The following is a 26,843-nucleotide window of genomic DNA, read 5'->3' as shown; positions in this document are numbered from 1 at the left end:
CAGTGCTGATGCAAAGATGGCAGGCATCCTTTCATGTCACTGAGCCAGTCATATTCATCCCTGAGGCCCTTCCCTTTTAGCAGCATTACAAAAACAATGGCTAGCACTGGGAGGCGGAAGCCAGTGTTGCCTCTGGAGCTTCTGGTCAACACAGCTATTTCAAACTTCAAAACAGGGACAGCCATTCAGAGACTCGGTGGTCCTGAGGAGATTCACTGTTTAAGCGCAGTCTACGGGGAAAGGGAGCTAACATTTACTGGGCATCTCCAGTGGGCCTGGCATTCTTTACAGCTGCAAAGAGATACTGGAGTTTACATTTCCAGATGGGGAAATAGCACCACAGAGGTTAAGTCATTTGCTCAAGGCAGGCCTGGACACCAAGGACCATGTTAGCCACTGCGTCACCGAAGGAGGAAGGAACCCAAGCTCAGTCAGGAAACCTGGGCTTGGGGGAAAAGGGCTCTGCAACCGCTTCATCGGAATCAAGTGCTCTCTAGGCCCGCCTAGCTCCTCAGCTGCCTTCAAAAGACAGACAGATGGACGGATGGACAGACAGATGGACGGACAGACAAATGGACAGGCGGAGGGAGACAGAAGCTGAGTGCTCCTTACCATAAAATTGCAGCGGCATGCCTCCCAGTGTCAGTACAGGAGCTTGGACCCTCTGCCGAGCGCTCAGGAGCTCAGACAAGGCCGCCCTGAGCTCAGAAACCCAGAGAAGCCACCATGAGCCTGAGAGCTCAGTGTTCTCCAAACACAACCATAGAAACAAGCCTAGGCTTGCAGAACTCTGGTGTCTGAGGGATTTTGTTTGTTTCCTTTTTTCTTTTTTTTTTTTTTTTTCTCTTAAATGATAGGACAGAGTTAAACATGCCTCTAATACCAACTTCAAGACAAGTTTAGGCTAATACTTGAAACCCTGGCTCAAAAAACAAACACAAGACAACAGAAAAGGAGGGAGGACAGTATACCAAGTATAACACACACACACCACATACACACACATCCTAGCTCGATTCTGATGCATCAAATATGCAAAGAATAAAGAAAGAGTTTGAAATTCTACTTTGAGAAACATATCCCAAGGTAAGATCAGAATCATAGCATTTGCCTAGCATGTGAAGGACTCTGGCTTCAGTCTCCAGCACTGTAAAATTTAAATAACTAACTAAACAGTGGCTATGGGGTGTAACTCATAACTAGAACCTTTGTCTAGCATGTTCAAGGCCCTGAGTTTCTAACTCCAGCATCAAAAAGGGGAGTAACTCAAGATCATTTCTTAGTCCCTATATCAGATGGCTCACAACCACCTGTAACTCCACTCCAGGGGCTCTGATGCCCTCTTCTGGACACCAATGGGACCTGCACTCATGAACACACACCACACTTGCAAACATACACATGAGTGGAACTTGCCTTTAAGGCAAAGGTAGTGTATCTTTGTGGGTTGGGGAAACCCTGGTCTACATATTGAGTTCCATGCCAGCCAGGGCTACAGAGTAAAATTTTGTCTCAAAAAAATAAAAATAAAATAATTTAAAAATATTCTTAAAAACCTAGAATTATTAACAAAAATGTGTGCAGAGGAATGTTCAGGCCTGAGGATGGAATGTAGCTCAGTAGTAGTTACTTACCTACCATGCCTGTGGCCTCTGGTTCTATCCCTAATACCACCAAAAGAGAAAACAATTGCCTATCTTGATAAGGAACATTCTCTAGCTGGGCAGTGGTGGCGCACACCTTTAATCCCAGCACTTGGGAGGCAGAGGCAGGCAGATTTCTGAGTTCAAGGCCAGCCTGGTCTTCAGAGTGAGTTCCAGGATATCCAGGGCTACACAGAGAAACCCTGTCTCAAACCCCCCCCCCAAAAAAAAAGTATGCAAAATTACTTTTAAAGAATATTGAAGTTATGAAAAATACTTATGACATAATGTTATGCTCAAAATTAACTTGAATATAAACTGGAATATGGAAGGCTGGGCATGTAGCTCAATGATAGATGTTCTGGAGTTTGAGTTCAATTCCCAGTGGGTGCATGTGTGTGTGGGTGCGTGTTCGTGTGTTTGTTGGGGGGAGAGTGAACAATATACAATACAATCTAATTTTAATTATCTCTGAGTAGAAAAATGGGACCAGAACAAAGACTAGCAGGGGACACAATATGTGAACAATGGTTAACTTCTGGTAGTGAAATTACATATTTTCAATCTTCCCCTCTTTTTTAAATAATAGACTCTGCTATTTATCCAGGTAAAAATGGTGCAATAAAAGTAAGCACCGCTAAATTATTTAACTAACTAATTAATTAATGGGGAAAATAACAGCAGTGGTGGCAGTGACCATGGCTGCAGTGCAGTGATGGCAGCGTACACCTTTAATCCTAGCACTCAGGAGGCAGAGGCCAGTGAATCTCTGTGAGTTTGAGGCCAGCCTAGTCTACAGTGCAGGTTCCAGGTCATCGAAAGAAACAAAAACAAAGAAACAAAAAAACAAGCAGCAAGGTTATTGGAGCTGGTTGTGAGGGGCTGCATCAGGACCACAGGTGACAAGCCCATCCACGTTGTTGCAGGTCCTGGAACAACCTGTACTGTGTGCTCAGGAATAGTCAGCTGACCTTCTACAAGGATGCTAAGAACCTGGCCCTTGGGGTGCCCTACCATGGAGAGGAGCCCCTGGCCCTGAGGCATGCCATCTGTGAGATTGCTGTCAACTATAAGAAGAAGAAGCATGTGTTTAAGCTGAGGTGAGCTTTTGCTGCCCAGCCCATCGACCTGAGCCATGGGCCTTTTGAATCTTTATGCTGATGGCTTGATTGAGCATTAATGGCCGGGTGGAGATGCGCACTAGACCAGCTTCCAGCTGGAGCTCTTCCGTGGGTGTTTTTAAAAGATTGATGGTCCTATAGACTTTTAGCTTTCTTGGGTGGTCTGCTGCCCTAGAGGGGCATGAATATTGGGCTGTAGGATAGTGGCTAGCTCTCTGCACAGGTTAAGACTTCTGGAGATGGTACCATGACTCAAAACCCGTTGTCTTCCTAGGTTAAGCAATGGCAGCGAGTGGCTCTTCCATGGCAAGGATGAGGTAAGTACAGGCAGCCTAACTCTGATGGGCTAACAATGGGGTGGGTGGAAACCCAACACTTGATCGGCAGGGCTTCCTCAGAAGGGGGTGGTCATAGAAGCACACCCATCCCTTCCTGGCTCCAGGAGGGCTGTGTACCCCTAGACTTCTCAACATTTCTACCCTGCAGGAGGAGATGCTGATGTGGCTACAGAGCATGAGCACGGCCATCAACGAGTCCCAGAGCATCCGTGTCAAGGCTCAGAGTCTGCCTCTGCCTTCCCTGGCTGGTCCTGATGCTAGCGTTGGCAAGAAGGAGAAGGAGAAAAGGTTTAGCTTCTTCCCCAAAAAGAAGTAGCAGCTGGGGGCCCCTGTGGGCGGGGCCAGCCAGGCAGCACTGCAGTGTGCATTGGGACAAGCAAGGACAAGGAGCCCATGGCCTCGACCTCTGCAGTGGCCAGTCCTCCTCCCGCCTGCCACTCACTGCCTGCAGCCTGCCTGCTCAAGTTGCTGGGCCAGCTCCAGGGCCCCACACTGCACTGCAATAGCTGCCTTGCCTGCCTGGCCTCCCTGGCCTCCCCAATGCCTGCCAACAGCCCTCCAATTCCCCTACCCCAAGCAGCTGGCTGGGCTCCAGGGACTGGAGGTCCAGCTCCTTTGGGGCTGGAAACGGTTCTGTAAGGCATATACTCTCCTCTTCCTGCCTACAAGCTGGGATGCCTGATGGCCTTCCTCCAGCACTGCCCACTACCACCACAGCAAATCCCCTTTGGAATCACTGACCATAGTCAGCTAGGGAAAGGAAAATTAATATTGACAATGGTTGCCCTGTTCCTTAGGGGCAGGAGGAAGGGCCTTCAGAACCAGGTAAGGGGCTAGTGGAGTACCAAGGGGACTATATGGATGTCAAGCTTTGAGTACTGCCAGTCTCCTCCCCGCTGGGCTCCTTCAGAGATAGGATTCTCTCCTCAGGGCTAGTATGTCCCTTCTTTTCTCATACCCTTAAGGGTTTGGGTGAGTCCCCAGTGAATGAGCCTCTTTCTCCCTTTGATCCTCCTGGCATCAACAAAGTGTTAGGACCAGAATCCCTCACACTGCTCTCTTGGAAACCCTGGTACAGCTTAGGGTTCAGACCTCTGCCACAGGAGGGACAGACAGGTCCCAACACTGCTTAAGGCTCTGCCTGTATTGCGGCTCTTTCTCCCATTCCCAATTGCAGCCAAACCAGCAGTATGTGATCAGGGCTGGTGCCAGATACAAGCTGAATACCCATGCCCTGCAGTCAAGTATCTCAAAGCTACATGTCCCCCCCCCTCCCCCCACCAGCCCTGCAGCTGGCACCAACCAGGCCAGTGGCTGGACACAGAGCTGTTTATTACCTAAGGGTGACAAATGCAGGCTTGTGACACAAAAACCCCTGGAACATAGGGATGAATGTTGAGGCTATTATAAAGGCGTGGCTCCTCTTGGTTGGTTTCTGCAGACCTAGTCTTAGATTTTGGGGTCACATGGTATAGAGATCACCAAACATCCACTACCCCTCTTCAAGCATCAAAGGGGGCTATGCAGCCTATCCCTGGGGAGTGCTTTTCCATGCCTATGGAAGACTAGGACCACCGGTCCTACAGGCATGCTCTGCTTCACAACTGAAAGCAACACAGCTCCAGCCCAACATGACAGCTGGAGTTAGGTCCAAAAGATGGTCGAGGTGAGGGCAAGGGGCCTTTTCGCCTAGGAGATCATCTGTGTCCCTAGGACCCACAGCCAGATTCTACTGCCTTCCCCATGGGTAAGGCTCAACGATAGGCATACAGTTACTAGGCCTTCCCAGAATTCCTCATTGTTGACCAGGCAGGTATAGCTCAGAGATCAGTTGCACCCTGTGACCCCCAACATGATCTGAGTATGAACTCAACTCCTGTAGACTACAACCACCTTAGCCAGTGGGGCCTGATTTCTTCATCTCCACAGCCAGTCTGTAGCTTGGCCTCAGCGTATAGGACCCTATAACTCTCTCCTACAGGGAACATAGAGGGCACCATTCACCAGCCTCTTTGTACAGCTGGAGAAACCAAAGCAGTAGACAGGGAGGCATCTGCACCCCTGACAATAAAAATGGCCTTGGTACACTGAAAGGCACGTCTATCTTCTGGGAGAGGAAGTGGGCTCCTCGATGAAGCATTAGGTGGCAAGCATCGCCCTCAGGCAGCTCCCTTGGCTTAGTCTGGGGGACCAAGGGATGAGGGTCTACATTTCCCTTCCACATGTACTCAAGTAGCACCTGAAGTGAGAATTTCCCGGTAACTCCACAGAGCCAGGAAAGAAAAGGCTCCAATGGAAGAGCTAGGATTTCACCACAAAGGATTATACAAGGGCAGTAAGCTGCATTGGACCTACCATCACAGCCAGCTCCCCACACTTGTCACTCATGTCACCCAGGCCCCAAGGCACTCAACACACTGGACTGACTTTGCAGGAACCCTGTGAACTCCAGGGATGGGCTCTCATGATGCCCTGGCAAGACTGACTTTTCTCCTGGTATTTTCTACTTTGCAGTCTTCCCCGACAGTATTCTCAAACTGGGTTAACACTGCTCCAGTCCACACCAGCACCACAGGCTTCCTCCCCTGGGCGGTTGGAGGAAGCTCTCTGGGCACAGCCAGGCAGCTCTCCTTCCCTCCCTGTTGCCTTTGTCCTGGGCCTGGGCAGACAGGCTGAGGAGGAGCAGAGGGTCCTGGGACCCTCCCAACCCACCTCTACTGGTACTAACAGAAGTCTGTGTAGGCTCGGCTCCCTCCCCTCCTCCACATTCTCCTTCCTGACTACTGGAGGGCAACAGGTCCCCTAGGCCGGTCCTGGATCTCCTTCCTCTGTCAGCAAGAGGAGGCAGAGATTCAGAGGAGGAAGAGACCAGCAGGCCACATGGCTTGGTCTCTTGGACAAGCTCAGGGAGGACACAGAAAGTGAAGGGAAGGTAGAGAAATGGAACCCTGTTGGGCACAGATCATGCCATCTGGGGCTGGTCCTGGGGCTGGCTGGGCCTTGTCCTCCACCTGCTCAAATGTGCTTCCACCAACCAGAGGAACCCCATTTACTAGTTTTTCTAATAAATCAATAATACTGTGTTTGTTTCTGTTTATTTGACCAGCCTCTTGTTCCTTTGAACTGGACATCAGAGGGATGTTTCCACCATGGAAACAGAGAGACAGCTAGGGTTTTACTTTGTTCCTCAGAGTATTATGGGAATGATTGCTGGTATCCAGGCACTCGATCCCATCTGGGACGCTGAGGAAGCTTGTTCATTCATGAGTTCAATCAACTCGAGGCCAAAGTTGTCTCTAAGCAGTCTACTGTTTGGGCTGTTAACTACCAGGAGCAGGGACCTGATCTCCTATCTGTCCTGGGATCCATTTTCAGAGGGGCAGTTGTGTTTGGCCTGGGTGGGACATGGGACTGCCAAGTTTCAGAGGGTCTTCAGATAATCCTAATAGGAGCCTGTGAATGCAACTGTCCCTGTCCAAGGTTCATAGACACACCTACACTTGGACTGTAAGGTTCACCCGAAAGACATTAGCCACAACTGCCCAGGCGCCACCCCTGGATGCCGTCATTGAGTTTGAGAAACAGTGATTCATCCCACCCTCAATCTGTAGATGAGGAAAGTACATAGTTGGGTGACCCAGCTGGTAGCAAGGTTGGGACAAGACTTAGAGTCACCTATCCAATGCTTTTATGGCCGTTATCAGGTGTCATATCCTGGGACTGGCCTCCTCAGAAACAGTAGCTGTCTTCTCAGTGACTGACAGCGGTTGCAGAGGACCGAGAGGACATGGGCTACTGCAGTCCTGCTCTGTTCCTGCCCAGGAGACCACCACTCACCCGATATCAGGGTGGGGTGGGGGTTGATGGTCATCCTATGTTCAGATCCAATCCATCCTCCTAGGTTGAAAGAGCCCCAGGTTTTACCCCCTGCAGACTTGCAGGTACACTAGAGGGACTGGTCTATCACCAAGGCCCTCTTTTCTGACCCCAGACAGAACAAGCCAAAGTAAAGCTGGTCTTATGTGGAGAAAAAAAGCCCATTTAGAAATGGAGCATTCCTGGCCTTTTGCAACCAGACACTTCTGTGGGTGCTGTTGAGAACAGGAACCATTCCAATAGAATACACTTACACTCCACAACACTGCAGACCACTTTAGGACATTGCTAAGCCTCAACCTTAGGACCCTCGCCCACTCCTGGGGACCTGAGAGGGAGAGATGAGTAGAAGGCACTGGACCCTAGAAAACCCCGTTTATCTGAAGGATTCCGCTCGCCCCTGTCGGCTCCAGCTTTTCCTAACTTTGTCTTTGGGAAAAGAACTCAAGGCTCCCATGTGGGAATCTCGCCCGAGACAGAACATGACGCTTTGGGTGAACAAAGGAATGCACAGAGGCAAACGTGGCAGGGAACAAGGTCCCACCTCACACTCTGTACCCCACCTGACCCGTGAGCACCCTTGTTATCTTGTCTGCTGTGCCTGGACATCTGAGAGAGCATCCACGTCCCCAGGAAGGAGGCCACACACAGGTTGGTTGGTCAGCAGTGGTTATTACACCATAGGTAAATAATGAAATGTGTGTCCATTGGCAACCACCACAGGGCCAGCAAGACAACCTTCAAGAGTACCTGAACTAAGTCCGTTACATTCTTTACAAGACACACACACACACACACACACACACACACACACACACACACACAACCACAGGATGTAAAGCAATAAATTATTGGCCTCATTCCTGCCTGGGTCCTATGACAAGGCAGTTAAAGGGCAAAGCCTGCCCGGGCTACTTCCTAGGTCTCTCCCTTGGGTTCTCAGCCGGGCAGTGGCCAGCCAGTAAGGAAAGCCAGGGCAGTGCTCGCCCTCCCTGGGCAGGATAAGCTTAAATAAAACAGTTGGCTTCTTATCAGAGAAGTATTTACAGAGAAGGTAAGTGGCTCATCTGGACCTAAGGAAAGTCAGTCATCCTGGGACCTCCCAGGGGAGGGGTGGTGCCAGCACAGGTAACAGATGAGTTCATACGCGTTTCCCAGACCACTCTTCCAGAAGAATGGAGGATCAGCCTTAATGAGCCAAGCCTAGGGGGTGTGGGTGTGGGGGGAGCATGCCAGGTCCTTCCAACCTCCGCATGGCTGTTCTCTCCTTCAGGAGTCAGTCAACCCACAGAGTTCAAGGCCTGGAACTTCTCCCTCAGGTTTCTCACTCTCCCCTGTTTGCTTGTGTCTGCTGAGTCCCTGGGACCGTGTTCTTTGGGCTGGTACTCTGCAGACGCCTGGAAACCTTGGCCCTGTCCTTTCAAAGCCACTGGGGAACTTGATTCCTTCCCACTGTCTTCCTCTGGCCCCACGGTGGAGCTAGGATGGGGCCCCTTCTCCATAATGATCACACGCTGGTTGTTCTCCAGGGTAAGGTCTGCGGTGACATACAGGGCGTCACCTCCATTCAGCTGGCTTTGGGGAGGAGACTCAGGAGGTGGAGGCTGGGAGGCCTCCCCATCTCCCAGGCGCCTGTTGGTGTTCAGGCCGCAGCAGCGGTCCACCTTGCCAGACATGGGAGGTTCTACAATGTTCTCGGGCAGGGAGTGACTCCTGTTGACCAGCAGGCTACGGGGCCAGCTGCTCTCGACCTGAGCAGCCTTGTCGTGGGAGGTATATTTGGAGCAGAGCTCCCGGACATCAGGCCAATTGAAGGTCTCGGTGTCAAAGGGGCTGAGGGGGCTCCGAGAGGAGGACCGAGCCCCAGGTGAGGTGGTTCTTGGGCTGACAGCAGAAGGGCTGAAGGAGAAACGGCGTGGAGAGGTTTCCACAGCAGAGGAAGACTTGGATGTGCCATGCTCCTGAGCCACCAGCTGCTCATAGCTGAGGAGGGATAGCACAGGCTTCCTCCTGGCTGCAGAAAAAAAGAGAGCAAGCTACGTGAACCACTGTGAAGGAAGATTCGAGACGGAAAGGGTGAGATGGAAACCGTCTTCAGCTGTATGTGGGGACTGGGGTATACTGGAAGAGAAATGCCATTTGACCCTCTGCTCTCATCTTTGTATGACATGAGCCCCTGGCCTGTTCTCCAAACTCCCTCTGCTCAACTGGAAGAGCTGGGGAGGAGGGCAGACAGGACAGACTGAGGCTTTGATGATCATGAGAGTAGGCTGGCCCTGCAGTGCCAAGGCTCACTGTATACCATGCGGTGCTTGGAGTCCAGCCCTCGCATGGTCTAACCTCTTTAGAGGTTATTTCCCCCCAGAAGCACTGGGGCTAAATGGTTTTTCTACCCCAAGCTCCCTACCCACATCATACCTTTGCCCCCTGACAGCTCTCCAGCTTCCTCAGGCAGGCCAGAAATGGAAGGGACCTGCTCCTCTCGGTCAGGAGTGACTTTTTCCCACTGTAGATGTGGCCTAGCTGCCTTGATGTTCTTAATTCGGAGGCTGTACTGGCGGGCCAACTGGTAGACCTTGTTTTTGACCCGCTCACTCACATGGCTGTCCATCACATGGGAGAGCTGCACAATCCGGGGGTGCAGTGGGGTAACCAGCTCCCCCTGGACACTGCTGCTCAGCTCTTTTACCAGCTCTTTGAGCTCCCGGGCCAGGTGGGCTGGGCTGGGTTGCTCGGTGGGGGAGGCACTTTCTGGAGAGGCGACAGCAGACTCCTCAGTGATGGCCCCCAGTTCATGCTCCTCCAAGATAAACAGTGGCTCTTGTAGCTCAAAGCCATTGGCCTGGCTCTGGCCAGACCCTGTCCGTGGACTTCTCTCTGAAGACTCCATTCTTTCCCATATCTTTGCAATTTCTGAAGATGGACGGAACTCAGCATCTGTGATAGGAGCTGGGTCCCCTTTGTCTGTCCTGGGACCTGGAAGGTCAAACAAGGTCCATGAGGCTGGACGAGAACTCCCCGGCCTCTTGTACCCAACTGGAGCTGCTGGCTCTGCATCTGGCTTGGGAAGGCTGTTGAATCTGGACACGGAGCTGCGCACCAGTCCTTTAGGGATGTAGGAGAGGCTCTCCCGCCTACGGATGCTGAAGCCGGCATCATGGTGCTCTGCATTTTCATAGTAGTTCTTAATTTTGTCCAGCAGCTGACGGTCTCGGGTAGACAACGCTGATTCTTTTTTCTTACAGGAAGATCTGTCCTGTTCCGTGGGGCAGCCTGAGCCTGCACTTGGAGATTCTGTCCCATTGACAGAAGGGCCATTGTCTGTGACCATGTCTGCACCAATGATCACTTCTGGGGTGGGTGGGTTGCTGAGGGAGTCCCCGATGCTGCTCCATCGGGCTAGGCCCTTATCACTGCCCTCCAGGCTAAGCACACTGCTGCTCCGGCTGATAAGCCGTGGTGTCCCTAGGCCACTGGACTTGCCATCCTCTATTGCCAGGCTGCTCCGCCGAGAGAAGCTACTGGCGAACCTCTCAGCAATGACACTGGCCTGGTCCAGCACAGAGGGTGGCAGGAGGCTCTCGGGCTCCTGGGCGGCCTCCATTTCCTCCTCTTCTTCCTCCTCACTACTCAGGGGCTTAAGGTCTTCAGACCCCTCAGGCTCCACAAAGTCCACCACAGCAGCTGGGTTGTCCACTCCTAGTAGCCCCTTGGGGGCATGAAGCTGTGTCTCCAGGGCTTCTGGAAATTCTGGGTCTGAAGGCATCTCCTCTGTGCTGGGACCTTCCAAGGCAGTAAAGGCCTCCTGCTCGGTCCCAGGCTCAGGATCTGTCTCAACCTGGGACGCAACAGAGAACATATTAGGGGTGGAACCGGGGTTCCTTCCCAAAGCTTGGGGGACAAGATGGCATGGCCTGCTCTCAGACCAGGTAGAGGGTATGCAGCTCAGGACAAAGTCAATCAGAATGCACAGGACTCAAAAGCAGGGCCCCAGGCCCATTCATCCCGTTAGTTACCCTGCAGCTGATGATAGACCCATGTCCTCACACCCAAGAAGAACACTAGGAATGAGGAAGGGTTCTAACATCTCTCAGTGGCAACCTGCTTGGGAACTAAGGTTAGTGTGGAAACATCTAACATAGCCAGACACTAATCCAGTTTCCCAGGGGTCCCATATATATATATACATAGCCACTGCCTGATGTCAAGGCAACTCAGGGTTCTGTGATTCAAACCCAGGGCTGAGCAGTTATGAAACCATATCCCAACTTCCCCAAGGGAGCAAAGATTCCATGAGGTCAGGGCCAGAGGGCAATTCAACTCCAATCACCGATAGAGGCGCGCTCAATACCCAGATTCCACAGGACTGGGGATACAGAGAACTGACGCCCAAGCTATTCACTGATCACCACATACCCACCCCCCGCACTTACAAAATTTATAAAGCACACACATGCACACATTCTCTGTCTTGCTGTCTGTCTGTCTGTCTCTACCTGTCTCTGTCTCCTGTCAGCCAACCTGCCTCAGCACCTGTGGGCCCAGCATCACTGCATATGCTCAACAGATGGGCAAGGAAAAAAGGCAACAGGAGAACCCCCCACTGACCACGTGGTCATCTGAGCCTTAGTAAACTGGCCCACACAAGTATCCTCCCAAAGCAGTCTCCTGGGAGAAGACCCGTGCAGACGCCAACTTCGGAAGCATCAGACTTGACTCCATAACCTGGGCTGCACCTATGGTCTAGACCAGTGCTGCCCACCACAGCAACCACCAGCCATTCCGACTGAGTTTCTGACATGATGCTAGTCCAAATCAAAATCTGTGAGGAATGTAAGATACATCCAGATCTTTGAAGGCTTTGTACAAAACAAAATATCAATAATCTTACTTTAGCTCTGGTAGGCTATGTATAATAAGGTATTAAAATGAATTTCACTTTTTTCCTCTTTTCTTTTGAGACAGGTTCTCTTAGAACCCACCCTGGCTTCAAACTTGCTATGTGTCTGAAGTTGGCCTTAAAATATCAAATTCTCTCGCCTCCTCTTCCTGGGTACTAAGATTACAAGCATGTGCCGCCATGCCCGGCTTCTTTGTATTTCTTAATATGGTTATTAGAAAATTGAGTGGGCTAGTGGCACAATGGATAACACGGGAGTAGACTCTAGAAAGTCACATACTATCACACACCATCATCATTCCTGACAGTACAACTCCCAGGGTCTGAATCATTAATGAGATTCCAGAAAATTCAGCTTGGAACCTGCCGTCCACTGTGATAACATGAACAAGCAGGGATTTTAGGAAGTGACTTCCCCACAGGGCCTCCATACTTATGCCTCATAAAAGAGGCTAAAGGAAGCCTCCTTGCTGTGAGGAGAAACAATGTGACTGAAGCAGAGAGGGAACCCTGATCAGACAGCGAACCAGCTGGAGGTGCCTTCATCTTGGACTTGGCGGTCTCACTGCTCTGAACGACCCATTCCTGTGTTTATAAACACTTGATGGAAGATACGCTGTTATAGCAGCTTAAGTAGACAGCTACATTTTTATCTAGTGTCATCTTGGTCCTCAGCCCTGTCCTAGCTGAGACTCAGCCTGGGGTCGAGCTCCTGACCTTGCTCTTCTAACTCTGAGACAGTAAAGGAGTTAGGTGCCCTCAGACACTGCTCGCTCTGCAGCCTCTCCATGCCTCTTTCCTTTTGAAGCGGTTGTGGGGAACAGGAGAAAATTGCAAAAGCTACCCCCCAGTGGATACACACATTCTAGCCCTTTGCCCAGGTGGCCCCAGGTATTACTTAGGCAGCTAAGATGTGGTACAGGACATGCCTTAGGGCCTACACAGGCAGCTTGTCTGAGGAGGCCCAGTGAAGGTCACCTTTTTTTAGTTCATAGAAGCAGGTAGACTATTTGCCAAACCACACACCTCTAGGCTGTCCAGGCCTCTGGAAGGAGCAAGGGCCAGGAAGTGGGAGTCCCTGTTCCATGTACCCAGTGAGACAGCCTGTGCCCCAAAGACCTGCCTGTAGATCTCAAGCTCTGGACTCCAGCTACCTTGTACCGTCTCCCTCTCACTTGCTGACTGCTCACCTCTGGCAGGGAAGAAACAGACTCAAAGCTCATGCGCTTCTCCGCACTGGTTGGCGACCGGCTACTGGGCCTTCTGCAGCCTTTAGAGCCTTCAGACTCCCTGTGTCTCTTCCCCTGCAGCAAACAGAAGTCAGCTTACGACTGAGAACAGGTCCCCTCCACTTTCCAATCCAACATGGACAGTGTCTCCTGTATCCCAAGGAGGTCCAGGCAGCACCTCCAGCTCCGAGCCAGTTCTGTGCCCAAGCCCTTCCAAATAACCTGAACTGCCAGGCCTGGGCCCACAGAAATCTTTGCAGAGTGTGCAGTTTTAGAAAAGCCCAACCCACCGTCCCTTACGTACAGGCACAGTCAGTTGACCTTCACACTTAATGGATGCTGGCTTTCCCCTCCCTCCCCGACCCCGTTAGTCCCAGTCAGGGGGTAGTGTACCAGTGGGTACCCAGTTCTAGAACAGTGCATGCCAGGGGCTCACCGGGGCGTGACAGTGAGTGAGTTAAGTATTGACGGCAGGAAGGAGGGGATGGTGTAGGGGGGAGAGTGGGAAGGACACGGGAAGGACGAGCACATGCCAGGTACCATGCAAGGGAGAAGGGAGATCAAAGAGACACCTCACCATAGCACCCCGGGAGAAAAGTAAAGCGTTGGCCCGATAGTGCCAGCAGTGCAGGGCGGCCAGCAGGGAGCTGGCAAAGTCAGCTACCTGCTCCGCCACTGCTAGACTCTCTTCCTCCTCCTCCTCCGAGCCCGGGAGCTCTGGCCCAGGCACCTTCTCGCTGCCATCATGCCCTGCAAGGCCCTCCAGGGAGCCCGGGAAGCTCTGCTGCCGCTGTTCTTCCTCCTCCACCAGCTCCTCCTCTTCCTCAAGCTCTTCCCTGGCAGCCCTCTCAGCCTCTGGCTGCTGCTTCTGTGCATGGGCTGGCTGCCCAAAGTCCAAGAGGGCTCCAGCACTGCCTGCATGCTGTTCAGAGCAGAAGAGCCCCCCCTTGTCACCTGCCTTGTGGGCAACCCCTCCAGTAGGCGGCTAGAAATGGCTTTGTAGAAAAATCTACTCCTAAATGCCCAATCCTGGCTTTCTTTGAAGTGAGGTGTTTTATGGTGGCAAGGCTGAGATCTGGTCCACCCCCCCCCCCAAAAGCCTATATACTCCAAGAGGGAAAAATGAGAAGACGCAGGCCAAGCAGGGCACCACGGGGTGCTGCTGTAAGGAAGAGGGTACGAAAGGGTCCCCAGGGGAGAAGTCTGGACAGTGCCACCCACAATCCCTCCTTCCAGTACCTGGAGCCCCTGACTCACCTTCATTCCCGCTGCTCTGGCTGCTGATACCACCGCAGGGTCCAAGCACACGCGGTAAGAGGGGCAGGGAAGAAGAAGAGAAAGAAAGAGCCTTTTTAGAGAGACCAGAGCCCCTGGGGAAGCCTCATGTGGGCTCCTACACTGCCGGACCCCTCACCTAGTCCTGGCTTTCAAAGGAATGATTGGCAGCTCAGGAGCCCAGCACAGAGCCAATGTGAGCTGCTAGGCTCCTATCACAATGGAAGAAAGGGCACAGTGTACGGGACTGGGGGGTGGGGTGGGGTGGGAGGAAACACATGGGGCTCTACAGACAGCAGGGGTGAAGAACTGAAGTCAAATTCCCTCTAGCTTGTTCTCCACAGTCCCTAACCAGGTTCCTAGCTGCTTTCGCCCTCCCACCCCACCGAGGAAGCCCGGGGAGACCTGCCTGCTCTTCCCCCACACTCACCTTTCTCACTCAGTTGCCTGAGCAGGTGTCTGGTGGGCTCTGAAGAACACAGACAGGTAGTTAGCACAGGCCAAGAAACAGCTGCTCCTAATCTGGGTCCCAAGCTCAATGCATCACCGACCCATCACCAGCTCAAAGTCCACTCTAGCTGCCCCTGCCCCGCCAGCCCAGCCTCAAGAAAGCCTTCTTCAGTGTTACCGAGGCCCCCTGGTGGGGCCTGAGCCACCTCTGCCTCTCTGCAGCACAGGGTGAACTGCTCAGTCCTTGTATTAGCATGCCAGCCAAGGCCTTAGTTAAGGAGCCATCTGGAAAAGATGGACCCCATGCTACCCACTTCAGACCGACTAGCCACTAGCCACGCTTCTACCTCAAGCACTTCTACCTCTGTGACAGGCAGCGGCAGCAGCACAATAGCTATGTCCCACACCAAGCCCTCTTAGCATGCAGGCCGGGAAGCAGAGGTCGCACCCGACTTTCTACGGCCCTTAAGGCCTGGCATCTCGAATCCTTGCTGCCTGCTGGGGAGTGTTGCCCTGCTGAACAGGGTATGACCAGGCTCTGAGGACACAAAACACAGCTATTAGGCTAATGGTGCCACCACTTTCTGGAGACAGATGTGAGACAGGAGGGGAAGGATAAGAGAATCCTGTTTCTACAGAGACCTCAGCCCACCTCTACCCTGCCTGATGAAATGTGACGGCTTATGGATGTCCCTGATTTTCTGTAATTCTAGAGTCACAGCAAAGTCTACAGAGATCTTTTAGCTGCTCCTCAAGGGGTCACACTGAGACCAGCACAGTGGCACATTCCCTAGCTATATCCACATAAGTAAACTCCTAATTGCTTTTTGAAAAGACATTATCTCACATAGCTGGCCTGAAATTTGATAGCCAAGCATATCCTTGAACCTCTGACCCTTGTGTCTCCGCCTCCTAAGTGCTCGGATTCCTAGAGTATACATACCACCATACCTGCTTTACACGGAGCTAGGGGTGAATCCAGGGATTCATACATGCTAGATGACCACTCTCCCTACTGACTACAGCCTCTGGCTCCTAATTGCATGCACTTTTGTTGTTTTGTGCTCACACATGTTTGGACATGTATTTGTATATGTGTGAAGGACCACGGATCAATATCAGATGTCTTCCTCAGGAGTGCCATACCTTATTTCTTGAGGCAGGGTCTCTCAAGGAACCTAGAGCTCACCAATCAGCAAGACTGACTATTCAGAAAGCCCCGTGGATCCTTCTGCCTCCATCTCCCCAACACTGGAATCAGAGGCACGCACAGCTGTGTCTGACTTTTAATGTGCAGACCGGAGAATCCACTTGAGGTCCTTGTTGAGGTTTGGTCTTTTGATACATGTTGTAATGCTAAATACTGGCCCCCAAGGCCTGGTTGCCCCCAGGGATGAGAGAATCTGCAGGTAAACCCAAGTGATTCTATGTAACCTTGCCCCAAGTTATCTCTGATTGGTGATAAGATTGCATACAGCCTATAGCTGGGCAGGAGATAGTCAGGGGTTTTTTGGTTGCCAGGCTTGGGGTCAGAGGACCATGAGGAGGAGAGAGAGAAGGTGGGAGAGGAGAGATGCCATGGGGCAGGTGAGTCATGAAAACATGGCCATGAGGGCTAGCCTATTAAGAGTTAAGAGCAGCCCAGATGGACAAGTCATAACTCGGAATTATTGATACCGGTGGTAGGTAGATATCTGCCCAGCTTTAGTGCTGATTAAAGCTTTTTATAAATATAAAGGTTATGTATCTTTTATCTTGGAACTGAATAATCTAAGGTGGAGTAGAAACCCCAATTTGAGAGTAAACAGAACCATAACAGGTTGGGGTTTTTTTTTTCATTTATTTTATGTAAATGAGTGCTCTATCTGTGTGGACACCTGCATGCCAGAAGGCAGCACCTGATCCTAGTATAGATGGTTGTGAGCCACCATGTGGGCGGCTGGGAATTAACTCAGGACCTCTAGAAGATCAGACATCTCTTCAGCCCCTCAGGACCACATTCTTATGTGGCAAGCACCAACTACCCTCTCTTGATTGCTTAATGAGGAAGAGGGCTCATCAGGATAGGCACTAGCTGCCAAACCAGACGGCCTGAGTTTGGTCCCCAGAACACACATGGTGGAAGGCCATAGCATTTGAATACACACATTACCCAGAGAGAGAAATACATGTGGCATTAAATTAAAATGAAAGGTTTTAAAATGTAACAAGGTGGGAAATAGAAATGTTCTATTCTTTCCATTGAAACCTTTTAAGACTATTTAAGAGTTTAAAAGCTATGATCCTAACTTATACCACGGTGGCTTTGTCTGCCTGATACAGCTGTGGTGGTGGTGGTGGTGGAGGAGGAGGAGGAGAAAGAGGAAGAGGAAGAAGAGGAGGAAGGAGAGGAGGAAGGAGAGGAGGAGGAGGCAGAGGCATAAGACCCTGAGCCTGGGAACCTAAGCTGTACCATGTGGTCTCAGTCCTTCCTCTCTGCAACTCCAAGGACTGCTTTTACACATAATTCCTCCAAATCCATCAGCTGATCTCCACCACTCAAGAGAAAGAAGAGCCACTCTAGGGAACATGCTAGGAGCAAGAGGATGGACACTCCCCAGTATTATGGAAGAAATGTCATGATGAACATGAATCTCAAATACAGGCCATCGCCACGGCCACCCACAGTGCTGCCACCATCGCATCTGGTAGCTCACACACCATCAATAGCATTGCAGCACCAACTCCAGAAAAGGAAAAGGTGGTCTTCTAGAAGGCTCCCAAGGATGAAGCATGTCTCAGAAAAATTAACAAGTCTTTAAAAAGCCAAGCTTGCCTAGCAAGTGCAAGGACCTGGGTTCGGTCCTCAGCTCCGAAAAAATATAAAAAATAAAAATAAAAAAAGCCAACTCTCTAAGTAGTCACAGGCTAAAATCTCAGCCACATGGAAATTTCATTTCCCAACCATCCTGAACAGCTACAGTCTTGAGGTAGAAAGACAACGGTTTTACTGAGCTATAGTTCACACACTATATACACCACCTGTGTAAAGTACACACTTCAATGGCTTTAAATACATTAGCAGAGCTGTTCCTCAGAGCTGCTGCTAGTGGGGTGTGAGGGGTGTGTGTGTGTGTGTGTGTGTATCAAGGGGTACTTTTCTAGTTTGGGGGACTTTTCTGGTTTTTTTTTGTTGTTGTTGTTTTGTTTTGGTTTTTAGAGACAGGTTTTCTTTGTATAGTCCTGGCTGGTCATAGAACCCTGAAGACCAGACTGACCTCAAACTCTGAGATCCACCTGCCTTTGCCTCCTAAGTACTGGGATTAAAGGCATGTAACACCACCACCTGGCTGGGAGGCACTATTTGTCTTCTGTGATACTGAAGACTTGAACCTAGGGCCTTGGCACACTAGCCAAGTGCTCTGCCGCTGAGCTCTTATCCCTACCTCTTAGAGCTAAAGTTCTGATGTTGATGTCGTAATAGACAATGGTATTAATACCACAGCTATCCTAATTGCCAATAACTGTCAACCTGTCACAGCCTAGAACCACCTGAAAGTCTCAAGTGAGTAACCGTCTTTTATCAGGTTGGTCTGTGGGCAGGACTGTAAGGGATTGTCTTGATTGCTAATTAATGTAGGAGGACACAGCCCACTGTGGGAGGCACCATTCCCTAGACTGTATAAAGAAGCTATCTGAGCATGAGCCATAGAGAGTCAGCTAGCAAGCATCCTCCTCCACGGCTCCTGCTGTACTTCTCAGCTGTGGAGTGAGTTCCTTGGTCACGGGTAATATGTGGAATAGCGAGTGGGGCTGCCTTAAGTTCCTGTCTTGACTTCCCTCAATGGGGTGTGAGCTGAATGAATCCTTCCCTCTCCTAAGGTGCTTTCGGGGAGAGTATTTTATCATGGTACCAGAAAAGAAACTGGAACAATTACCACTGCTAGACTCTTCTAGTACTAAGCTACGGCAAGCTAAGAGAGACCATTAGAGGGAAAGGGAGAGAATTACAGAAGGGAAGAGAAATACAGAAGCCTGCGACCAATAAAGCAGCACCCCGGTTTGAGGCTTTTAATCATAAAATTTAAATAGCCAAATTAAGCTATCCTAGAAAGGAGTCACCTGGAATAATACCAAATATTGCAATCGTGAAAACTCCCCCAGAGACCACCTGGCTCCAGAAAGACCAAAGTTAAGATATCAATCCCAAGTATTCAAGGACCCTGAAGGTGGTGGCCAAACATGACCCAAACACCCGTGAATCCAACCAAAACAATATTCTCAATCTAAAAGCATCTGTTCCAAGCTACTGTCGCATGGAACTCGTTTCCAGCCTCACCACAGCTTAATCCAGATCTGCATCTGGGGCTCAGGCTTATTGTTAGAGAGAAATAGAGCAAAAAAAAAGGTAAAATTGATCACAGAAACACCCCATCCCACCCCATCGCGGCCGAGCTAAGACTTAAAGAGCAAGGTTTCTCTCTCTCTCAACAGACGCTTCATTCTAATAACTCCACGAGCACATTAGCAAATCCCGTCATGGAAGAAAACCCAGGAAAGGAAAATAGCATGACCCAAAATAAATATTTCCTGTCTGGATTTGGTGCCACTTGGTCTAAGTGTTTTTCCGCCCACCCAGCCTCTGCTGTCACTCGAGACCTGAACGGAGAAACTATCCCATGATCTCCAAGTGCTACTCTGGCTGAGCAGCAGCAACACAAGGAGGTTTAGATGGCTAAGAAGAGACGCCAAATCCTGAATAATAAACATCCCCAGGCCCTTGAGCAGGTGGACAGCCCTGGTGAGCAGAAGGCACAGGAGGTGGCTGGTGGAGGGAAACCTGGGCATAAGGAGAAAACGGTCCACAGACATCCACCAACCCACCCTGCTGTCCTCCCCAGCCTTTTGAAGAGACCAGCGCCCCACTATGTCGCTGCAGATGATCCCAGCCTGGGCCAGGATCCTAGAAACAAGGTTCTTGTCCACACAGCCCTTCCCTCACCAGACTGCCGACGTCCTTGGCGCACGTGGGTAGACACCTCATCCTGGGAGGACCAGGCCTTTTTCATCCGCTCCGGGCTGCAGCGATACCGACTGGGATCTGTAGCCAGGAGAGAAATAATTAGGTCTCTGGTTCCCCAATGGCCTAACTAGAAGCTGCCCATACCGGATGGCATATTCTTCACCCACACCAACTCCTGATGGTGCTAGATGCCTCTTTGGAGGTCCCCCATCTTCCATCTTCTTACAACTGGTTGCTTCAAGCACTGAGACGCCCATTCATTCAGTTGGACCATGTCACTAATTATACAACTGATCCCAGCCCTTGGCAGCAAGAGCCCCCATCTTTCTTGCTCCTAGGCAAACATATTAGATAGGATTTGCCCATGATATGGCCTGACTTAACCATGTACGCAATTAGGGATGAAACAGGCAGAAAAGAGTAACTTACAATAGGAGTCCATTTCCAAGATGGCTTCCTTGGCCTAGAAGGAAAAGAAACCCATATAGTAATTAATTACCTGACTGCGCCTTGCCTGCCCAGAGGACACCCACAGTTTCATGCCATGGCTTGTATATCTGCGGTGTACAACACCCAATGTGCACTGGAGCCAGGAAGAAAGGCTCCAGCAGATTCTCGGGAGCTGGGTCATGCTTTCCCTGAAGCCCATCTGAGTGTGCCCTAGGAGCCAACCTTCTGGGGTATGGTGGCATGGTGGTTCTCCAAGATGAGCCTCTTGATGTGGTGAGTCCAGCTCCGTTTCTCCTCCACGGTCTTGGCCTAGGAGGGCCCAAGGGGAAAGAACTGGGTTTATTATTTCAGGTCAGAACTGTCCAGCACACAGTACTTCTACCAAGGGACAGAAAGAGTAGGAGGGCTAGGATTTCTGTCTATACTTCGGAGAGGTGCCCCTGATAATCTCACTTTACAGATGGAGACATTAGGGCATGGGGCAGCCAGGGAACACCCTCACCTAAGCCACTCCTCACCTGGATACTGTATTGTTGTTTGCTGTGCTTATAGTGGGTGACGGTGAAGCACAGAGAGTCTCTGGTGCTTTCGATCAGCATCAGTGAGGAGCACTGTGGGGAGGAGGGGGCAGAGAACAAGATAATTAAGCAGGAGAGAGGGGGACCCCAACCCTGAGACAAGTCTCAGAAGATGGCAGCAGAGCCCATTGAAGCCAGAAGGAAGCTGGAGCCAGGGTCCATAGTGAAGGAGAGAAGGCAGCAAGAGAGAGACAGCATAGTTACCGGAATGTGGCCCTTGTAGACAAAGTGGTCGCCTCGCTTCTTGGTAATGAGCAGTATCTTGTCAAAGAGGAAGAAAGTTCTGTCATTGCGCACGCGGTGCACACGAAAGGTGGCTTCCAGGACCAGCTCCCCGTAAGTGGTCAGGTCCGGTCCCTTCCAGTTAATGAGCAGTGACTGGATCTCCTGCAGTAAAGACCCCGTGGACACCCGGAGTCAGGCCTCACTGTTCCCAGGAAGCTCACACAGATGCCACCCCAAAGGCTTCCTCGGATACCACGCCCCGACTCAGCCAAGCACAGCGCAATCAATACTCCTGCTTTCAAGCCCCATCTCCTCCCAGCCCAGAGCACCTGTAGCCGAACTGCATGCTCATGCCTCCTCTTCATGTCGTTGATGTACCAGGCCACGCACGTCATGGTGTCGATGGCATCCTCCACCACCTCGAAGCCATCCTCTTCCTCATCAAAATGTTTGGCAATTTCCTAGACAATGACAGCTGTCTGAGCGAGACCGACTCCGAGGCTCTGCCCCGCACCCCGGCACATGCCTGCTACCTGGGGGGAAGGCCTGAGCTACCTGGAGCAGCAGGTGGTACTTCAGGACACGCTGGACCGGCTTCAGCAGGTAGGAGCCCAGAGGCAGGGAGTGCTGCAGCAGTTCCTGCCGATCTCGGAAGAACTTGGCTTGCTGCTTGTCTTGCATGCACTCTGTGAGGGCTGCCACTGAGCTGGGAGGGGTGGGAATGGGTGTTACCATCTGGGGAAGGTCTGGTGGGGGGAGGGGTGGGGGCAGGAACCCCATACTCATCAAATGGCCCAGCTGTCCCTCTCTACCCAAAATTACTCACTTGGGGTAGTTGTTGCAATACTGAGTGTATATATCAAACTCTTGGCTCTAAGGAAAGACCAAAAAAAAGAAAGAAAAAAAGGGAAAGGATTACAGGGAGATTCTCAGAGGACTAGACATGGGGGCGGGGAGGTGGGGTTAGGGTAGTACTGGTTCCCAACTCCTGGGAATAGTCTTCTCATCCCTGAGAGCCTGCAGAGCCATCTTGGCATCCCACCCACCTACCAGCCTTAGACAGAGATGCTCAGTGCTTAAGTGTCCTCTTATATTGGGGCTCTCCAATTCCAGAAGCACAGGACAAGGAGAGGGGACCCAGTCACTCTTACCCTTTCCACGAAGCAGCTGGCCACTGCCACAGGGTCACTATTGCAGCTGTCCAGGTCTCTGAGAAGCTGGCTGTGGGAGGGGACAAAGACCATGAGACCCCCTCCTCTGTAGCTACATACCCGCTGCCCACCTCCTCAGACACAGAACACAGCTATCCTTGATGTCATGCTGTGAGTCACGGCTTCTGCCCTGAGTAAACCCTGCCCCCGGGAATACCACAGAAAATATTCAGAACACCACACACACCCGGAGACCCACATGCTCAGCAAGCAACAGAGGAAGAGGGCCACACCAGTACCCACCTTAGGAGAGGACACAGCTCCTCTGTAGGCAGGAGTCAAACACACAAAAGAAGAGATTAAAGGAGAGAAGAAAAAAAAAAAGAGAGAGAGGAAACTAGCAAAGACCGCGCCCAGATAGGAGAGTGCAGGGGGAAGAGAGACAGGAGGAGACTCAGCACTCTGAGCTTGGGTGGGGGCGCTTGAGATACACTGGAGACAGCAAGCCTCTCCCGTCCATTCGTTTCCCTCTTTCCTGCTCTGTGCCTTCCTAGGTCTTGTGTGTGTAGCCCACCCTCTTAACTACACACTGCCCAGACTCCTCCAGCTGCAAAGAACCGGAAGGAGAGTCTTGCCCAGTCAACTGCTGCTCTCTAAACTGTTTTTCTTGACAGTACCCTTGTCTGAGAGTCTATGGTCTCAGAACAGCAGACTGAATCTTCAGGGGCTTATCAAGCCATTTTTGCCTGGCCTGTGTGATATCCTAATACGGTGGTTCTCAACCTTCCTAACGCTGCAACCCTTTAAATACACTGTCTCATGTTGTGGTGACCCCCAACCCCAACTCTAAAATTTTTAAAGTTTTCTTCTTCTTAATATTTCTTTATTTTATGTATATGAGTACACTGTAGCTGTCTTCAGACACACCAGAAGAGGGCATGGGATCCCATGACAGATGGTTGTGAGCCACCATGTGGTTGCTGGGAATTGAACTCAGGACCTGTGGAAGAGCAGTCAGTGCTCTTAACCTCTGAGCCATCTCTCCAGCTCTCTAAAATTTTTTCACTGCTACTTCATAACTGCAGTTCTGCTGGTGTTATGAACTGTAATGTGAATATATTTGGAGGCAAAGGTTCACGAAAGGGGTCACCACCCACAAGCTGAGAACCCACTGTAACAGGCCAGACCTTCAGAGAGTCTTTGGTTCCCTTGGAATCCGTGGGAAGGAAGAGAAATAAACTGTAAGATGTGCAAGATGATATAGAAAAAAAAAAAAGAGGCACCCACAGGAAGCACACAAGTACACAAGGCCTAACACCGTTCCTGCAAGCATGTGACCAAGAAAGGCCAGCTGGCGCCCTCTCCCAGCCTAGCACCAAGATCTTGTGCAAGGGTAGACTTCAACTCCCCATCGCCACAGTCAGGCCTATGTGTTATAGCCCGTGTATCCAGACGTCGAGGGGTTCTCCCCAGGCCCCCAGACAACACAGGCCGAGCACATACCTGTTCAGTGCATATATGCTCTCTATGTTCCCAAAGAGGGCGCTGACTTGCTCTGGCTTCAGGAGTCCTGGAGTGTCAATGATCTTCAAGAGGTAGTCCTGCATGGAGAGAAGTGTGAACACCCTGCACCCCTTGGCTTGATCACCTAACCCCCCAAATCACACCTCACTCTGCGATGACGCAATCCCCGCGGGCAGCGCCACTGTCCCGAGTGACAGGTATTGACTCAGAAACATACATCCACTTGGCAACTTGGAATGTAACCTTATTTGGAGACAGGGTCTTTGTCATTAAACTGCTCAAGTTGACATCATTTAATATTTAAGGAGGCTCTAAGTCTAATTGCTGGTGTCCTTCACAGAGATAAGGGCACAGCCAGAAAGCAGGTAATGGGAGGAAGCCAGGTCAACGCAGCCACAGGACACTTGAGAAAATTAATCATGACTGTCTGTAATCCCAGTACTTGGGAGGCAGAGCCATGAGAGCTGCCTTGAGTTAAGGGCCCTCCAGAGCTACACAGCAAAATCCTATCTTAAAGGAGGGGGGGGGGCGGGGGGGGCGGGGGGGGGCTGGCGAGATGGCTCAGCAGAAAAGCACTGATTACTCTTCAGAAGGTCCAGAGTTCAACTCCCAGCAACCACATGGTGGCTCACAACCATCCGTAACGAGATCTGGCGCCCTCTTCTGGAGTGTCTGAAGACAGCTACAGTGTACTTACATATAATAAATGAATAATTCTTTAAAAAAATAAATAAATAAAATCAAGCCAAGAGGCTGGTGAGATGTCTCATCAGGTAAAGATGCTTGCCTAGTGGCCTGATTGGATCCTCAGAACCACTTAAAGATGGAACATCTTCACTTCATACACATGCTCAAACATACACACATGCATATGTGTTCACGTAAACGTGTTCTCTCTTTTTTGTTGTTTTTTGAGATGGAGTTTTTCTCCATTTGCAGACCAGGCTGACCTTAAATTCACAGAGATCTGCCTGCCTCTGCCTCCAGAATGCGGGGATCAGCGTGCGTGCTCCCACCACACCCAGATCTCATTTTAGATTTATTTATTCATGTATTTTACATATATGAGTGCTTTGTTTTCAGACACACCAGAAGAGGGCGCCAGATCCCATTATGGATGGTTGTGAGCCACCACGTGGCTGCTGGGAATTGAACCCAGGACCTCTGGAAGAGCAGCCAAGCGCTCTTAACCGCTGAGCCATGTCTCCAGCCCCACACTTTCTTAATCAAAACAAACAGTCTGAAAGAGAATTCATTTGTGGTGCTTTAAGTCAGCAGGTTTTGTGCATCGCACTAATAGACTCACACACCTGCCTCCTCCCCAGGCAGGTTCCTCGATGGAAGGCACATGTCACCTTTCCCCAAATGCCCTACCGTATGAAACATTTTTCTTCTGCCATGCCTAATCTTTTTCAGGCAAAGAGCCCGAGGCTCCGGGCATTGTGCCCGTGCTCAAGGTCCCACAGCCATGAAATAGCGGAGAGGGGAACCTGGATGAACCTACCCAGGCTTAATTCCTACAGAGCCTTAGGTCCTCCTTGTCAGGCTAAAGCCCCTCCCTGTGCTAGCACAGTGCCCACTCCCCAAGCAACTACGGGAAATTCTACAATCCTACTAATGCGGCTTGGTGTCATAAGGAAGTGTGAGAAGCCAAGAGTCCCCACCAGCAGGTCCCCAAAGCTTCCTCATGGCCTTATGAGAAACAAATGTATAAAAACAGGTTGTACCACTGGAGATGGGCCACTGGAGGCCAGCATCCTAAGGCCTCTTAGCTAGCCAGCCCCTCCCAGACTCAGCACTCACCTCCACAATGCTCCGCAGGTCCTGCACATACATGCGCTCTGTTTCCACGATCTCTCTCACCACCCGGCCCAGATAGCTGAGCTTGTGGTAGGCAGGACTTGTTCCTGCACGGCCGTTGAATGGGGAGAGAGGTCCCTTCATGTTCAGCCAGCCGCTGGAGTTGTTGTTGCTGTTGGGAACATGCCGGTCCCAAGGGGAGCCTGTCCCATTCTGGGCTGAAGCCTCCGAGCCAGTGGGCTCCTCCATGGCACTGTGGCTGTCACGAGAGGAGCCGGATGAAGAAGTGGTGGACATTAGGCTCGGTGGCCGCTCCTGGCTGCCATCTTGGTGGAGGGCAGTGGAGACGGGCATCCTGGCATCGCTGCCTGGGGCTGTCACCTCGGGGAGATTCTGGAGCAAAACAGACAGATGGAGGGTCAAGCTCTAGTACCTGCAGAATCAGAAAGCAGAAGGGAGATTGCCAGAGACAGGGAGGGGGCGGAATGGGAAGTCACTATGAGTGGGTCCAAAGTTCACTGTGTAAGATGAAAACGGTTTCAGAATGGATCGTCATGTATGTGGTAATGACACAAAAGTACTCGATGTCACTGAACTACATTCACAAATGGTTAAGACGATCAATTTTCACTTTTGCAAGTCTTACCACAATTTTAAAAACAAGGCCACGGAGATGCCCAGCAGGTAAAGGCTCTTGCCACCACGCCTGCGAACCTGAGCTGTGTCTCTGAGACCCACATGGTAAAAAGAGAGAACTGAGTCCTGCAAGCTGTCCTCTGACTTTCCCATGTGTGCCAAAGCATGTGCAGCCACCTCCGGGATAAATAAGTGTAATAAATTAAAAACAAACACACAAAATTAAACTCCAGGGAAGACCGTTCCCTCAGACTATGAACACTGTCTGATAAGGTTGCTCAAGGTAGTAGAGAGGCTACCTAAGCTAACATAATAGTCTAGGATGCCTTCTGAAGAACTCAAAACCCAGGTCTAAGGGCTGCCACTATAGCTCAGCCGGTAAAGCGCTTGCCTGGCACGCACAAGGCTGTAACCAGGCATGGTGCCACGTACCTGTGATCCCAGCACTTGGGAAGTAGAGGCAAGACCATCAGAAGGTCAAGGCTATCCTCAGCCATACAGTGAGTTCCAGGCTAGCCTGGGCCTCATGAGACACTATCAAAAAACTATTATTTTTTTAAAAAGGAAGAAAACTAGACAAGTCAGCCACTTAGGCAAAGTGCTCAGCCTCTTGGGTTTTACCCGTAAAATAGAGCGTACCCCAGA

General features: G+C 50.9%; 2 protein-coding genes across 9 annotated transcripts in view; one reads left to right on the top strand and one right to left on the bottom strand.

The window, feature by feature from the left end:
* Sptb (spectrin beta, erythrocytic) overlaps window positions 1-6,185 on the top strand; it is a 131,223-nt gene extending 125,038 nt beyond the window's left edge. The window contains exons 34-36 of one of the 2 annotated variants that reach the window (XM_021178696.1): window positions 2,570-2,743; window positions 3,039-3,081; window positions 3,251-6,185. In XM_021178696.1, coding sequence (XP_021034355.1) covers window positions 2,570-2,743; window positions 3,039-3,081; window positions 3,251-3,418 — 385 coding nt within the window. In that variant the 3' untranslated portion in view covers window positions 3,419-6,185. The remainder of the gene's footprint in view (window positions 1-2,569; window positions 2,744-3,038; window positions 3,082-3,250) is intronic. The other variant, XM_029484833.1, reaches the window with a different exon arrangement.
* Window positions 6,186-7,629: 1,444 nt separating this feature from the next.
* Window positions 7,630-26,843, bottom strand: part of Plekhg3 (pleckstrin homology and RhoGEF domain containing G3) — a 44,693-nt gene continuing 25,479 nt past the window's right edge. For 2 of the 7 annotated variants that reach the window (XM_021178697.2, XM_029484834.1), the window contains exons 2-18: window positions 25,566-25,955; window positions 23,742-23,839; window positions 22,239-22,308; window positions 21,914-21,960; window positions 21,643-21,793; window positions 21,417-21,548; window positions 21,067-21,249; window positions 20,803-20,895; window positions 20,507-20,593; window positions 20,264-20,297; window positions 19,814-19,912; window positions 14,813-14,851; window positions 14,365-14,387; window positions 13,685-14,029; window positions 13,069-13,182; window positions 9,397-10,816; window positions 7,630-8,992 (exon numbers count right to left, since the gene is read on the bottom strand). In XM_021178697.2, coding sequence (XP_021034356.1) covers window positions 8,259-8,992; window positions 9,397-10,816; window positions 13,069-13,182; window positions 13,685-14,029; window positions 14,365-14,387; window positions 14,813-14,851; window positions 19,814-19,912; window positions 20,264-20,297; window positions 20,507-20,593; window positions 20,803-20,895; window positions 21,067-21,249; window positions 21,417-21,548; window positions 21,643-21,793; window positions 21,914-21,960; window positions 22,239-22,308; window positions 23,742-23,839; window positions 25,566-25,916 — 4,020 coding nt within the window. In that variant the 5' untranslated portion in view covers window positions 25,917-25,955 and the 3' untranslated portion in view covers window positions 7,630-8,258. The remainder of the gene's footprint in view (window positions 8,993-9,396; window positions 10,817-13,068; window positions 13,183-13,684; window positions 14,030-14,364; window positions 14,388-14,812; window positions 14,852-19,813; window positions 19,913-20,263; window positions 20,298-20,506; window positions 20,594-20,802; window positions 20,896-21,066; window positions 21,250-21,416; window positions 21,549-21,642; window positions 21,794-21,913; window positions 21,961-22,238; window positions 22,309-23,741; window positions 23,840-25,565; window positions 25,956-26,843) is intronic. The other 5 variants (XM_029484836.1, XM_029484835.1, XM_029484837.1 and 2 more) reach the window with 5 other exon arrangements.

Source organism: Mus caroli, chromosome 12, assembly GCF_900094665.2.
Source record: "Mus caroli chromosome 12, CAROLI_EIJ_v1.1, whole genome shotgun sequence".
NCBI classification, from domain to species: Eukaryota; Metazoa; Chordata; class Mammalia; order Rodentia; family Muridae; genus Mus; species Mus caroli.
This window is presented reverse-complemented; position numbering and strand designations above follow the sequence as displayed.